This window comes from Mesoplodon bidens (genome assembly GCF_964165515.1).
Source record: "Mesoplodon bidens genome assembly, chromosome: 13".
In the NCBI taxonomy this organism is placed as follows: domain Eukaryota; kingdom Metazoa; phylum Chordata; class Mammalia; order Artiodactyla; family Ziphiidae; genus Mesoplodon; species Mesoplodon bidens.
The window spans coordinates 27,423,756-27,439,952 of record NC_138169.1 but is presented as its reverse complement, the minus strand read 5'-3'; the positions used below and the strand labels follow the sequence as shown (position 1 = coordinate 27,439,952).

At 49.9% G+C, this 16,197-nt stretch overlaps 1 protein-coding gene across 3 annotated transcripts in view; it reads left to right on the top strand.

Moving 5' to 3' along the window:
- Window positions 1–16,197, top strand: part of HIRA (histone cell cycle regulator) — a 76,676-nt gene that overhangs the window by 29,201 nt on the left and 31,278 nt on the right. For all 3 annotated transcript variants that reach the window (XM_081251761.1, XM_081251762.1, XM_081251763.1), the window contains 6 exons: window positions 1,791–1,861; window positions 2,427–2,532; window positions 4,368–4,583; window positions 5,457–5,542; window positions 12,322–12,519; window positions 14,165–14,326. In XM_081251761.1, the coding sequence (XP_081107887.1) occupies window positions 1,791–1,861; window positions 2,427–2,532; window positions 4,368–4,583; window positions 5,457–5,542; window positions 12,322–12,519; window positions 14,165–14,326 (839 nt within the window). The remainder of the gene's footprint in view (window positions 1–1,790; window positions 1,862–2,426; window positions 2,533–4,367; window positions 4,584–5,456; window positions 5,543–12,321; window positions 12,520–14,164; window positions 14,327–16,197) is intronic.

Here is a 16,197-nt window from a genome sequence, read left to right as displayed (position 1 = left end):
GCCGCAGTTGGCATATTGTGTTGGCTTTCCTTTGAAAGAACTTTGTGTAGATATAGAACCTCCATAGTGGATCTACCTGAAGTACACAGCTCAGTGCATCTGTTGTCAGACGTGTTTACTTCCGTGTAACTATTGCCCCGGAACGCTCCCTGCCCCTTCCCTGTCAGGACCCTGCCCCCAGCCCCCCCTCAGCCAGGGCAGCAGCACTAAGGATGTCTGTCATGTAGATGAGCTTTGCCTGTTTCTGGACTTTATATGAATGGAGTCGTGCAGTGTTTACTTTTTTGCATCTTGTGTTCTTTTCACTTGGCATAAAGTGGTTGAGCTTTGTGTGTGTTGCGTTAACAATAGTTTATTCCGGGGCTTCCCTGGTGGCGCAGTGGTTGAGAGTCCGCCTGCTGATGCAGCGGACACGGGTTCGTGCCCCGGCCCAGGAAGATCCCACATACCGTGGAGCGGCTGGGCCCGTGAGCCGTGGCTGCTGAGCCTGCGCATCTGGAGCCTGTGCTCCGCAACAGGAGAGGCCACAACAGTGAGAGGCCCGCGTACCGCAAAAAAAAAAAAAAAAAAAAAAAAAAACCCAATAGTTTATTCCTTATCATTGATTTCCCCATAAGCAGAATGGATTTGAAGTTGTAGATTTGGAGGTTATCCTTTGGCTGCATTTAGGACAGTTGCTTCTCGCAGAGCAATCCTGTGACCCCATTCCAGACCCTGGACCTGGTGCGTCCTAGGTGGTCCACGTGCATTCTTCCCGGGCTCCCCTGGGCCTGGGCTCCATCCCTGGTACTTAGACCAAAACGTCACTGACAGGTCAGGTGTTGACAGAGGTCCCAGGTTTCTGGGGGGTCTGTAGGCATGTCTGTGGAAGGAAGGCCAGGCTGGTTCTCTTTGGGGAGTGGAACTAGGATGGGGCAAAGTTCTCATGGGTTCCAGGTGCTCAGATTCCAGTCCCATCCTCAGGACTAGGGCTGCCTTAGCGCCTCCTGCCCTCAAGGTGTGTTCCCACCCCAGCCCGCCACCCAGGGGCCCAGGACCAGTGGGCAGGACAGGCAGGCCCTGTGTGTGAGAGCTATGCCTGCTGCTGCTGTGGGAGTGTGGACAAGTGCTCGGCCACGTGAGGGGACCAGATGACCCACATGCGCATGGGAAAGGTGGCGGGTACGGTCCCCAGACACAGGTTTTCATAGGATGTTGATGACACACTCATTCTGCATTAAATGAAAAAGCAGGCAACCGTGTGCCTAACTTTAAAGAATAAAATATTTGTCCAAGACAGAAGAGAGGAAGAGTGTTAATAGTGGCTACCCTGGGGCCTGGGTCAGGGCAACATGAACCTGTGTGGTGCGTGGCGCTGGTCACATGGAGCCTTGGATATGTGTATGCACCCGAACGTGAGCCTTGAGAAGGGGTGCTAGGATCTCTCTGAGGCTGTTTTCCTGTCCTGGGACCTGCCTTTGCTGCTGCATTCCCTGCCCAGGCCTTGGCATCCCATCCCTGTTGGGTAGGCCTTCTAGAACCCCCTCCTCCATGGCTGGTCTTATGTGTATACAGCTGTCTGCCCTGCCAGGCCCGAAGGGGCAGACCCCATGCTGGCACACGTGTCTTTGACAGGCGTGGGTTCCAGAGTCTCGGTGGAGTCTCGGTGGTGGCCGTCTGAGTAGAGCTGAAGACGCCCTACGTGTCAGCCCAGCTCAGACCAAGCCTCCTGGGTCTGGTGGCGGCAGCTGAGCAGAGTGGACACAGAGGGCCTCATTCATTCATTAACCTCTGCCACCCTTTCCTTCCAGCTCACGTGTCTAAAACGGCCTTTGGTTGTCATCCATGAGCTGTTTGACAAATCCATCATGGACATTTCCTGGTAAGATGGATTCTCGGTTTGAGGCATGGTCTAGGAAAGGAGGAGCCACATGTTGGAGCTCAAGGCCTCCTGGGTGTGATTAGGGTTGGGCAGCCATGATCCCAGGTGTCGCAGCCAGGACAGACCCCAGGGTGCTGTGCTCCTGGCGCTACTGGAAACCCCTGCTCAGACAGACTGGTGTTCGTCTGGGAAGGAGAGTGCATGATCCTGGTTGCACTTGGTTCTGTCACTTCGTGAATCGGAGTAGTGCGGCTGTAAAAGCCGTTTCATGCTTCTCAGCGACCTCATTTAGATGTGCACTCCCTCGCAATTGTTTGTTTTTTAATGCTTTCAAAAATGAGATAAATGAACATGAAACTCTTACAAAGCACAGGGTGAGAGATACTCTGTACATGTGCTGAGAACTAAAGGGCCCAGAGCTCTGTAGAATGGGACTGTCGCCCCCACCTCCGCCTCCCCATGAGCACGTGGGGGCCTCTCCCCAGGCTCTGCCTTCCCCGGGCCACTCCGTGGCGGGCGAGCACCGCGGGGCTTGCGCCTGGCTGCTGATGGCCATCTTTTCCAGGACTCTGAACGGGCTGGGCATCCTGGTGTGCTCCATGGACGGCTCTGTGGCGTTCCTGGATTTCTCCCAGGACGAGCTCGGAGACCCCCTGAGCGAGGAGGAGAAGGTAGGAGCACGGCCGTGGCGGCTCTGAGGGACCTCCTCCTGTGACCTACACAGACACATTGTTTCCTAAAGCATTCCTGATCCTTTGCCTCTTGTAGATTATAATCCTTGTCTTCTCTACAAGAGAGATTTAATTTAAAATGAACCTCTATTCATGTCAGAAATCCATTCTATTGGGTTGGCAAAAAAATTCCTTTGGGTTTTTCCGTAACATCTTGCGGAAAATAGAATCGAGTAAACCTGGGCATCTCCTCTTGAGCTGATAGCCACCCTGGGAGGTGTTCACGCTGGGAGAGTGGGAGTGGCTGCCAGGGCTGCTCACGTCCCTTCCCCCATTGTCCTTCGCTAACATACTGGCCTCAGGTCAGCAGTTACAACAGTGATAGCAGTCCTTTCCTAGCACTTACTGTGTGCCAGAACCAGGGCCATGTTTCTTCACTTAAATACACAAAACCCCTCCAGGCAGGGCTGGTCCTGTTTCACTGAGGAGAATAGCATGTGACCCTGAGGTCTGAGAGTGGAAGCATGAGCCCATCTGCAGCCTTGGGGCCAGGCCTCCTCTCCACCATGCTCTGCCCAGGACAGGGTGGCCAGTGCTCGTCCTCGGGGACTTGGTGACAGGCACTGCTTTCCCTGCCTCAGACTAGGAGCCTGCCTTCCCGCAAGTGGGCCCACACCAGTACGTGGGGGCAAGAGGCTCCGAGAGCCCAGGGCAGGCGGCAGCTCTCCCCTCAGGGTGCCATTGCTGCTGGGAGACCCCTCTTAGGCTTCTATGGGGACCCCCACTACAATGTTACCCCTCGGGCTTCAGAGTCGGCCTCACTCACCACAGTGGACTGGCCTGGCACCCACGGTCGCTTGTCGGTGGGGGGACAAGTGTGTCCGCAGCCCCAGCTCTTCCCTCCACTGGTCACTGTCGTCAGGTGACCTCCCCTCTCCTTAGAGAGTTGTAACCCGTCTTGGATGCAGGCAGGGCCCCTGCAATTGAGGAACAGTAGGGCCGAACTCCGAATCCTGCCTCGAGATTCCAGGGGTGCCAGGGAGGGAGTTTTGGCCACAGGCAGGCACTCCAGGTCCTGCAGAGTGGGCCCCAAGGCTGCCCGCCCAGCATCCTTCCTGCGAGGCAGGTGTCCTACTGACCTCTGCTTTGGTCGTTAGCACACCATGTGCAAGTCTGCTCCTTGTCACACTGGCCACTCCAGTGTGCTGGGGCCACCGTCCCTGCCCTCACACAGCCTGGCTTGTGGCACAGGGCTGCTGAGACCGGGGAAGGTGGGGCTGGCCCTGCTTGGAAGGGTCAGGATGTGTTGGGGGCAATGCAGGCAGAGAAGGGTTCCCCTAGGCCTGCGTGCCAGCCTTTCCTTGCTCTTAGGGGCTCTGTTAGCGGCCCCATGGCGACCTCCAGCCACGTAGGGCTGATGGCTACAGCTGGAGCAGTGAAAGCAGCTCTGGGTTTCAGTGTCTGATTCCCAAGAAGTGTTTGGGGTCCTTGGAGTGATTTAATAGCCTTACATTAGCAATTTGAATGTCATAATTTCAGTTCAGCAAATGTTTGTTGCTGTTTGTTCTGCACCAGACCTGCTGTAGGTGTTTTCCTGAGGGTTACGCATCTACTTTCATCCCTGAAGGCTGTAAACATCGAGGGAGGGTACAAGGCCTCTCCTGAGTCATCTAAAAAGGCAAACAGGGTGGGAGGTTTCAGAGAGCCAGCATCCAGGGCTCCGGGACCCTGCCCAGGGGTCTTTCGCTCTGAGCCGGGGGCCAGCACACAGCTCGCCCACTGGTGGGCAGTGTCCCGGCCAGTTTGTTGCACTTCCCTCTCTCTGCCTTCTCTAGAGCCGCATCCATCAGTCCACCTACGGCAAGAGTTTGGCCATCATGACCGAGACCCAGCTCTCCACCGCCGTCATCGAGAACCCCGAGATGCTCAAGTACCAGCGGAGGCAGCAGCAGCAGCAGCTGGACCAGAAGGGCTCTGCGGCCAGAGAGACAGGCTCCACTACCTCGGTTGCTGGCGTCGTCAACGGGGAGAGTCTAGAGGACATCAGGAAGGTGAGGGCTGGGCCCAGTGGCACTGAGGACACAGGCACGTGCCCAGGGGCGGCACAAGGCCAGGAGGGCCAGAGGCCGTCTAGACAGTGCACAGACATGGGCAGGGAGCTGGGAGCCAGCAGTGGGGCACTCGGCCTTATTGCCCTTATCTGCGTGCGGCAGCAGCGGGGCCCAGGGCACCTTATCAAAGGCCCCGCCCCAAGGAGATCCAGAGGAGGGCATCCTTTGGGGGAACTTCATACCTCACCTCTAGCCTTTCTAGGAGATTCTAGATACTGAGAACAGTGGGTTTCAGGCTCTGCCCTCAAGAGACGTCTGTTGACTCCCCCTTCTTCCTCTGGAAGCCCATGTTTCCCTGGGGGGTCGGGGTGGAGATGGGAAGGGAACAGGACAGATGTTGGGAGCTAAAACCCTCTCCGGGAGCTCGTGCAGGGTGTCACACTCCCCAGGTGGTTCAGACACAGTGTGTGACAAACCCTGGGTTGTGAGCCTTCATTGAAAGAAAGTTTGAAATTGTGGCTTAGAGACAGGGGTCTCATCTGTTAGCTCCCTTGTTGAGCCCCATGGCTGCTGGGTGCGTGTGGCCAGCTGGGCATGTGCTCGCTGCTCTGGGGACCTGGCCAGGTGGGAATTGGAGATAGAAAGGAAGATGTTGGAGCTGGTTCACCTGGGAGCGTCTGTCCTTGCTGCCTTACTGTGCAGGAGGTCGAGCACACACCCTGATAAAAACGCTTATTCTTTGATGAGTGGCTTAGCTTAGTTGTATCTGAAAGGCCACAGGGGAGTTAGAATACATTTCATTAGAAGTCTTACTTGTTGGTATTCGGAGATTCAGAAATGTTTCCATTCCTTTATGTCTCTCTACTTTGCCAGAATCTTTTAAAGAAACAAGTTGAGACTCGGACAGCAGATGGTCGGAGGAGAATCACACCTCTCTGCATAGCACAGCTGGACACCGGGTACTCGTTCACTCACCGAGCTTTCTGTGGCCTTCTCTGGGAGGTCTTCCTCTCTCCTTTCGCCAGGTAGCACTATCATAACCAGGACTTCACAGGCTCTTGGGCCAGCCTCACCCACAGAGTCTGGAAGTGAGTTGATTCCAGCTTCCCAGCAGCCTCAAAGCCTTGCGCTACTGCAGAGCCCTGTGCACACCTGATGGTAGTGCAGGCGGGCAGGGAGGCTGGCCCTGCTTTGTTGAAGATACCAGGGAGAGAAAAGTCAGACTGATTTTTTTTCTGTTTCTCTTTCCACTTTTATAGCCTCCTCTTTCTGATTAAGAAAGGAATATGTACACATTGTGGAAAACAGTAAAAGCACAAAGATACGATGACTGTTAACATTTTCGTGTCCGTATCTCCTGTTTGTTCCTGTATCTTGACCTTGCATCCATTTTAATAACTAGTCCTCTGAAGCATTGGTTTGCTGACGGTCCAGGTGCCCTGCCTGTGAACGCACCATGATTTACTTAACTAGCCCCTTAACTGTGGACGTGTAGTTTGTACAGTGTTTTGTGATTGTAAATGAATCTCTGAGCACACCTGTGACTGTTCCCTCAGGACACTTCCCAGAAGTGGACTTGCTGGGTGGGGGATAGATTTCCCTGACAGAGCAGAGAAGGACAGTGGATTCAGCTGGATTTGTCCTTGTCTTGGCATCTGTCGTCAGGCTTGCTTTTGTATTGGTCATTCTCCCCAAAGTGAGGTATATTGATTCAAAGGGTGATAAGGCCCCATGTGAGAGGAATAGGCCGAACATCAAGATGACTCACTCTTTTCAGCCCGTCTACTCAGGGCACCACACACAGTAGTCCTCTGCATTTCCCACTAGTTCCTCCATGAGCTGTTCCATATCTTCCCTTGAAGTCTGCGGAGACCTTCAGTCATGTGATGTGCTGATGGCCTCCTCATGTCAGGTGTGCAAGTGCCGAGGCCCTGGAGGGCAGTGACCTGACCAGGTAGAGCCAGAACCAACTTCCAGACTCCTGCCATAGAGTGGTTTTCCCTTGATCAAACCTTTTTCCCATTATGAACCTATGCAGAGAATGTCACCTGCCCACCTTTATTAGAACCAAGTGAAACCAAGTATGTGACAGTGCTTGAACATTTCAGAGCTGATGGGAATGAGGCTTGTAGAGGTGGTAGAAGTGGTGGTGGCACTTTTGTTCTGTGGATCCTTCCAGGCCTCACCTGGTGAGGAGGCAGAGGTGGTAGATGACTTCCTGCCTGGCCTTGAGCCAGCTTTCTGCCACGGGGCACATATTTCTGGCACCAGAACTTGATTCTTTTTTTCCTCTTGATTCCCATGTCAAAACAAGTAGCAATGGAAGAGGTAATTATTAGCTTATCTAATCAAGAAAGAAAAGAAAAGTTGCAAATATTTAAAATAGACATAAATGGGAAATAATCACAGATGAAGAATAAATCAAAAGGGTGAAAGACATCTTTGCTGAACTCTGCAAATAAATTGGAAAGTGAATTATTTTGGGGAAAACCAAAGTTACCAAAATTGAAGAAAATCTGTACAGATGAATTATTATAGAAGAAATAGAGGACACTGTCAAAGAGTTAACCTATCAAAGGCCACCAGACTAAGATGGCTTGAGAGGAAAATTCTAACGAACTTTTAAAGACAGGTCATTCTAATACTATTGAAAATATTCTAGTGCTTTGAAAAAGAAGGAAAGCTTGCAAAATCTTTTTTTTTAATGAACACAATATTGAAATTTCATAATCAAAATGTGACAAAGATATAATAAATTTCTGATCAATCTTATTTCCAAATGTCAATGCAAAATCCTAAATAAAATCATAACAAACAGCATGTTACAATGTGTTAAAAGGCTAATACACTATAAACAAGTAAAATTTATTTCAGGAAAGCGAGATGCTTCAAATGATTTGGGGAAACTTAATTTACTCCTACATGTCAATAGATCAAAATAAATAAATTATATGATCATCTCTGTAGATGCTTAAGAGGCATTTTTATTAAACCCAACATCATTGTTATTTAAAACTCAGTTAAATGGGAACAGATAGATGTTTGTTAAACTTGTTAAACTATCTTATTTCAAGTTAAATTTAAAAACTGAACACATGTCTACACCTGTGACTGTAATTTAACATTGTTCTAGAGATCCCAGCTCCTATGGTTAGTTAAGAGAAAGAAGAAATTAGAAAGGAGGTGGTAAATGTGTCATTAGTCAAAGATGGTATAATCTGCAAGAGAATCAACTGGAAAAACCACCATAGACAGTAAAAGAAGACGATGAGATGATTGGGTGCAACATAGCAAGATCAAGTAGCACCAGTTACCTTTAGAAGATGCAAAGGAAGAAATCACTTTCACAAATGTAATACCTAGAATGTAACAAGAAATGGAGATCTTTATGAAGAAAAAATTTTAAACTCTACTGAGATACCTAAAAGAAAATTCACAGAAATTACTAGAAATGCATACCATTTATTAGATAGGATGTCTCGATATCATAAAGATGAGATGACAAATCTCCCTCAGCCTATAAATGTAACATGAGCCAATACAAATAACCACAGGAGTTTTCAGCATCAGACAAACTGATTCTGAAGTTCTGTGAAAAAGTACATAGGAGTAGCTAAAATATTTCTGGAAAAGATTAATCAGGAAAGACTAGCCCCACTAGAAATTAAATCTTACAAGCTATAATAATTAAAATAGTGAGGTGCTGACACATGAATAGAACAGTGGAATACAATAGAAAACTCAGACTCAAATATTTATGAGAACTTTAAAGGTAATATTTTGCATCTGTGATGAATCATTACCTAATTCAGTAAATGAAGTGAGGAAGTGATACTCTCTAGAAATAAAATTGGAGCCCTACAAGAATATGCAATGGAGAAAGACAGTTTCTTCAGCAAGTGGTGTTGAGAAAGCTACACAGCCACATGTAAATCAATGAAATTAGAACACTGCCTCACACCATATACAAAAATAACTCAAGGGCTTCCCTGGTGGTGCAGCGGTTGAGAGTCCGCCTGCTGATGCAGGGGACACAGGTTTGTGCCCTGGTCCGGGAAGATCCCACATGCCACGGAGCGGCTGGGTCTGTGATCCATGGCCGCTGAGCCTGCACGTCTAGAGCCTGTGCTCCGCAACGGGAGAGGCCACAACAGTGATAGGCCCATGTACCGCAAAAAAAAATAAAATAACTCAAAATGGCTTAAAGACTTAAATATAAAACATAAACTACTAGAAGAGAACATAGGCAAACATTCTCTGAGCTAAATCGTACCTATGTTTTCTTCAGTCAGTCTCCCAAGGCAATAGAAATAAAAACAAGGGCTTCCCTGCTGGCACAGTGGTTAAGAATCTGCCTGCCAATGCAAGGGACACGGGTTTGAGCCCTGGCCTGGGAAAATCCCACATGCCGCGGAGCAACTAAATCCATGTGCCACAACTACTGAGCCTGAGCTCTAGAGCCTGCAAGCCACAACTACTGGGCCCACTACTGAAGCCTGCGCGCCTAGAACCCATGCTCCGCAACAAGAGAAGCCCACACACCACAACGAAGAGCAACCCCCGCTCACTGGAACTAGAGAAAGCCCGTGCACAGCAACGAACACCCAACACAGCCAAAAATTAAAAATAAATTTATTTTAAAAAAGAAATAAAAACAAAAATAAATAAGCGGAGCCTAATCAAACTTACAAGCTTTTGTACAGCAAAGGAAATCATGAGCAAAATGAAAAGACAGCCTACAAACTGGGAGAAAATATTTGCAAATGATGCGACCAACAAGGGCTTAATTTCCAAAATACAGAAACAGCTTATACAACTCAATAATAAAAAAAAAAACCCAATCAAAAAATGGGCAGGGGCCTCCCTGGTGGCGCAGTGGTTGAGAGTCCGCCTGCCGATGCAGGGGATACGGGTTCGTGCCCCGGTCTGGGAGGATCCCATATGCTGCGGAGCGGCTGGGCCCGTGAGCCATGGCCGCTGGGCCTGCGCGTCCGGAGCCTGTGCTCCGCAACGGGAGAGGCCACAACAGTGAGAGGCCCGCGTACCGCAAAAAGAAAAAAAAAAAAAAAAAAAAAAAAAAATGGGCAGAAGACCTAAACAGACATTTCTCCAAAGAAAACATACAGATGGCCAACAGAGACATGAAAGGATGCTCAACACCACTAATTATTAGAGAAATGCGAATCAAAACTACAGTGAAGTACCACCTCGCACTGGTCAGAATGGCCATGATTAAAAAGTCTACAAGTGGGCTTCCCTGGTGGCGCAGTGGTTGAGAGTCCGCCTGCCGATGCAGGGGACACGGGTTCGTACCCCGGTCCGGGAAGATCCCACGTGCCGCGGAGCGGCTGGGCCCGTGAGCCATGGCCGCTGAGCCTGCGTGACCGGAGCCTGTGCTCCGCAACGGGAGAGGCCACAACAGTGAGAGGCCTGCGTATCACAAAAAAAAAAAAAAAAAGTCTACAAGTAACAAATGCTGGAAAGGGAGAAAAGTGAACCCTCCTACACTGCTGATGGGAATGTAAATTGGTGCAGCCACTATGGAGAATAGTATGGAGGTTCTTCAAAAAACTAAAGTAGAGTTGCCATGTGATCCACCAGTCCCATTCCTGGGCATATATCTGGAGAAAGCAATAATTCAAAAAGATACACACACCCCAATGTTCATAGCACAGTATTCACAATAGCTGAGACATGGAAACAACCTAAATGTCCATCGACAGATGAATGGATAAAGAGGATGTGGTTTATATACAATGGAATACTACTCAGCCATAAAAAAGAATGAAATAATGTCATTAGCAGCTACATGGATGGACCTAGCGATGGTCATACTAAGTAAAAGTAAGTCAGAAAGAGGAAGACAAATACCATATGATATCACTTATATGTGGAATCTAAAATATGACACAAATGAACCTATCTACAAAACAGAAATAGACTCACAGACATAGAGAGCGGACTTGTGGTTGCCAGCGGGGAGGTGGTGGGGGAGGGATGGATTGGGAGTTTGGGATTAGCAGATGCAAACTATTATATATAGGATGAATAAACAACAAGGTCCTACTGTATGGCACAGGGAACTGTATTCAGGATCCTATGATAAACCGTAATGGAAAAGAATGTGTGTGTGTGTATATGTATATAACTGAATCACCTTGCTGTACAGCAGAAATTAACACAACATTGTAAATCAACTATACTTCAATAAAATAAATTTAAAAAATCATTTGGAGCCCTATCTCACGCATTAAAATTTTGCACAGCTCAGAAATTTTTCAGAGAACATTCTGAACATCTCAGAGATTTTTTTTAATGTTTAACTTTTTTATTATTTAAAATTTTAGAATATTCCATAGAAGAATACTTTCATAACCTCAGAGGTAAAAAAAGTCTTCTACAAATTACACAAAAGTTAGACCACATGAAAATAATATGTTTTTGCAAGGAAAATTACATGATAAATAGTCAAAACACAACATCCTGGGGAAAATATTTCCTGTCCATATAGGAATTTTTGAATATGTAAATAGGTCTTACAATCAATAATAAACACCAGTAACCAAATAGAACAATGGATGACAGATATGACCAAACAGCTCCCAAGAAAGAAATCAGGTGTTTCTAGATGAAAATATTTCAACCTTGCATCAAAATAATAGCAAATTAAAATTGTAGTAAGATACCATTTTTCATCTCTCAGATTATCAGGTATCAAGAAGTTGATAAAGGGCTTCCCTGGTGGCTCAGTGATTGAGAGTCCACCTGCTGATGCAGGGGACACGGGTTCGTGCCCCAGTCCGGGAAGATACCACGGAGCAGCTAGGCCCGTGAGCCATGGCCGCTGATCCTGTGCGTCCGGAGCCTGTGCTCCGCAACGGGAGAGGCCACAATAGTGAGAGGCCCACGTACTGCAAAAAAAAAAAAAGTTGATAAAACCATTGATGAGGGTTTAGGGAAATAGGCACCCATGCACGGCTTGTGAGGTGAACCTCAAAGCAGGGCCCTTGAGAACTATTTATCCAAAATCGTCGATGAACATTCCATTTGCTGCTGCAGTTCCTTCTAGGAATTTATCCCACGTAACGTATGAAACAAGTGGGATAGCAGTTATAACAGCAGGCGTCTCTGTGTGTGCCCCGTGTCATGCACTACAGGAAGTACATTAGTCCAGAGAGCAGCCTTGTGGGGAGGGTCCTGTCATCTCTTTTGCAGACATGGTGGCTGAGGTGCCCAAGGCCTCAGAGCCTGTGCATGGCTGAGCCATGATACCCAGGGTCTTCAGCCGGCACACAGCAGTGTGTGTTACAGAAACACCAGGAAACCGTCCAGCTGTTCCTCACGAGAGGCTGGTTGGGTAAACCATGGCACGTCCACGCTGCCCATAATGAAAGAGAGGCCCACTCTGTGCGCTGTGTTTCCCCAGCCCCAAGACACATTTGCACATGATAACACCTCTTGAGATCAGGGTGCATCTTATCAGTGACACCTGACAGTTACAATCGGTCGCAGTTTTTTTCTTTCTTAGTGGTATATAAAGTACCAGTTCATCTTAGATCTAATTAAATGTAGTGTATGAAGTGATTTTAATTTCCTTTTTACTTTTCTGTAACTTACATAAAAATTCTGCCATGAAAATACATTGCCATTGGACCCAGAAAAAAATTTGCTTAGGATGTGTAAGTACTCAACGTGGTGCTCCACGTCCAAGGCTGACTTTTCTCCTTCTCGACAACAGGGACTTCTCCACGGCCTTCTTCAACAGCATCCCGCTCTCGGGTTCCCTGGCGGGCACCATGCTCACCTCTCACAGCAGCCCACAGCTGCTGCCGCTGGACTCCAGTACCTCCGTCCCCTTCGGCACCTCGAAGCCTTCCACAGATCCTGTGGCAGCGACCGGCACCAGGCCTGCGGGCGATTCTGTCAGTAAGGACAGGTGAGTAGGTGCCAAGCTTGGTCCTGTACCTGGGCAAGTGCGGTCTGGACAGTTCCAGGGACACTTCGTGGCCTCTTCAGTAAAGAAAAGAGACACGTGCTTGGTTTCAGATGAGGGCCTGCTCAGAAGGGAGCCTTGATCAGGAGAGTCTGATGATTAGGGCCCTGAGGACTTCATGTCCTGGGGGAAGATGCAGTCCCAGGATGGGAATACTAAGGGTGGCAACTGGCCCGTGACGCGTCATCTGCCACGGGGCCAGCCCACCTTCGGCTGGCCTGCTCATGTGCCACGGCACAGACTCCCCTCACACTCAGAATACATTTGCTCGGGGAGCCCATGTCTTCACTGGCCATCACCTGGAAACCAAACTAGACGTCTGAAAGGACCAGAGGAGCATGACTAAGAGCCAGGAGCCATTTGCCCAGCGCCTGCTCTGAGTGACAAGCTGTGCCAGGCCCGACGTCTGCAGGGGTTGATTGGTGGGTCCTCATCTCCGGGGAGGATCTAGGCTGGTAGGGGAAGAGGTGGCCACAGGGGTGCGGGACTGGCCCTCTGAGGGCCTTGGCAGGCAGGTCTCAGGAAGGCTTCTCATTTAGGCTGAGCCAGGGGACGGGGCTGGGGAGTAGGGGCAACAGCGAGAGCAGAGGCCCGGAGCCTGAAGAGTGGTGGGCGAGGGGAGGAAGGCTGGCTTCTCCCTGGAGTGGACACACAGGCGCTGGTACTTGCACCTTAGGAAACGACCAACAGTGGGGCCCAAGTTTAGCTGCCGCACTAGCACACAACTGACACTGTCAACGTGACCCTCTGTCACCAGGGACAGGGCCGTGCATTATCGCAGCTCCTGCCTCTGGTGTCATGGCTGTGGAGGCATGTGCCAGGCTTTGATTGTCCCCTCTCCCTTGAGGGAAGAGAAGGGTATGGAGCAGCAAGACCAGTCAGGAAGCAGAGCATTGGGAGGAAGGGTGTCTGGGGAAGGACAGGATGCCAGGTTTGCAAAATGTTCAACAGTTGGCCGTGCAGGTCCCCGGAGAGGAGGGGAGGATCATACAGGTGCCTGCGGGCATCTGGCCTGGGGTCCAGCGGCGGGGAGGGAAGTTAGCCCGGATGTGGGCAGAGGAGTCCCCATGGCTTTGACCCAGCGTGTGGGATGTGCTGGGACAACGGAGCTGGTAAGCTCCAGCCTGAGCTCCCTTTTCTCTGTGGAGTCAGAGACACAGGGAGCACTTGGAGGAGAGCATAAAGGGTGTGTGATTGTCCCTGTGAGACTGTGGTCAGAGCTGGTGGTCAGAGTGGGTTGGGTGGAGCTGCTGTATTCAGGTTGTGGAGACAGAGCTCTATGGTGAGGAAAAGGGGGTTGTAGGAACTGCTGTTGAGGCCTCGTGCTACCCCCAGAAGCTCTGAGAACACTAAAGTGGTACGGGTGTGAGTGCATTTGCTCACAGTCTTCTCAGAAAGCCAAACTCCCAGAACTTTAATATGTGAGAGTATTAAAGAAAGTTGGCAATAGTCGATTACGTCTTGAAATTATTTATGGAAGTTTGATATTTGTGCCCCATTCACTTGGCTCCAAGCCCCACAAATCCCGGACTCCCGGATCCTCAGTGGGTTGTGCTGATGTGGCCTTCCGTCTCCACCCCACCCCCAGCGTGAATGCGGCCTCTGCTCCCGCTGCACCATCCCCCTCCATCCTCACAACCCCGTCCAAGATCGAACCTATGAAAGCGTTCGACTCCCGATTCACGGAGCGCTCCAAAGCCACGCCGGGGGCTCCTGCCTTGGCCGGTTTGACCCCGACAGCTATGGAAAGGTAGGTGGTGGCTGTGTGGGGCCCCAGAGATGGGGAGGGTACAGACTTGGGCCAGCCGTGCTACGTCCGCCTTCCTGTGAGGGTGCAGACTCCTGTCCCTTTGTATTCAGGAGCCACCACTCTTGAGGAGAAAGGTGTGGCTGCTTCACAGAGCCATGGGGTGGGGGTGGGGGACCAAAGGGCAGAGGCACGAGGGCTGGTGGGTGCAGAGGCTGTGCTGAGATGGTCAGAGGGTGGAAGGCTCTGGTCCTGGCTTTCTGCTCAGACACTGACCAGGAGGTCGGGAGCTGAGATTAAAGTGATGGAGGGGAGGCTTCTGTGAGGTCCAACGGGCTTCTGAGCCCCTGCAGCATGTCCTCTGCACCTTCCTGAGTACAGGCAGCAGTCATGGGGCGGCAGGAGTCCTCCTGAGGAGCCACACTGAGTGTTTCAGCCTCTGCTATTGACACAGTTTCTCTGCCTCCTGGGAGGGCCTCCTGCCGAGCCTGCTGTGGCACGGAGCTCACTGCCTGGTCCAGCAAGTCGAAGGCTGGGAGAGTCTGAGGGGGGGCCGGGCCACCTTCCTCCACACAGGCCAGGGCCTTGAGTGCCAACCTGGAGCTGTGACCCACTGCCAGGTGATTGGGCTCAGCGTTACCATTAGCCACATCAGGGACGTGGGCCAGAGACTCCTGCAGGAGCCACATGGCCAGAAGGTGCCCAGTGGAGGAAGCATCTGGGATGAGACCTGTCCTTGCCATGGACGGTGTCTTGGAGCTAAAGCCACACTGTACTGTCCCCGGGGCTTCACCCACGTTCTCAAAACTGCTTGTCTGAGTGGGATTCATCCTTGGAGAATAGGCCTCAGAAGCCAGCATGGGATGACTGTCCCTTCAGGTCAGCGGTGACTATGGCATGGGGTCTGCAGTGTGGTCACGTCTGTTTTATACGGGTGTTTCATGTGATCTTTTTACCCAGCAATTTTTCTGCCCAGCAATATAGAGGATCTGAAACCTCCCTGCTGCTAAACATTCTGAAATGCTGGATGAAACGTAACATGTGTCCCTAAAGTATGTGACTAGTTCACAAGAAAGTAAGTGAAGCCCCTAGGAGCCAAAATCTAAGAGTGAACAAAACAACCAGAGCAGTGGGTGTTAGGCCAGGAGGTTACTGGCCTGGTGAACAAGGACCTTGAGTATTAATGGCCACACAGATTTGAGACAGGGCCTTAGGCCTGAGCCACGTAGGGATTGGAATTAAGACACTAGCATGAAGTCAAGCTGCTAAAAAAAGTGTACCTCCAGTGAGAGGGGGACTAGAAGAAACCTGACTGACAGCATAGGAACATGGCCAGAGCCTGGAATGTCTCAGCCTGCCCTCTGAGTTAGGAAAAGTCTTCCCCTGAGGCTGTGTCGCCACTGGCCTGCCCTCAAGTGGATTGGAGGTCACTTTAACACTACCTCTGTCATCTGGAAATCACCAAGCCAAGAACTGGACACAAAAGAAGATTCTAGTCTAATTAACACCCCAGAGGCACTTGGCAAAGCAAATATAAATCCATCCTGACCCCAGGGGGTACTGTGTTCCCACTAAAGAAACACTGCCTGAGATGACTCAGAATCCAAAGGAACAAAGCCCGTGAAGAAACCCTGATCATCCACGCATGTCAGGAGACACCAGGAGCAGAAGGTGTAGACCTCTGTACCTCTGATGGTAGATTGTCAGATGGTGGCTGTAAAATAAACATGTGTAAGATGGTCAAAGACAAGAAAGATAAAACGTGAGGAAAGATTCATATACTATCCCATGTATAAAAATTAACTCAAAATGGATTGAAGAACTAAACGTAAGAGTTAAACTGTAAAACTCTTAGAAGAAAACATAGATGTGAC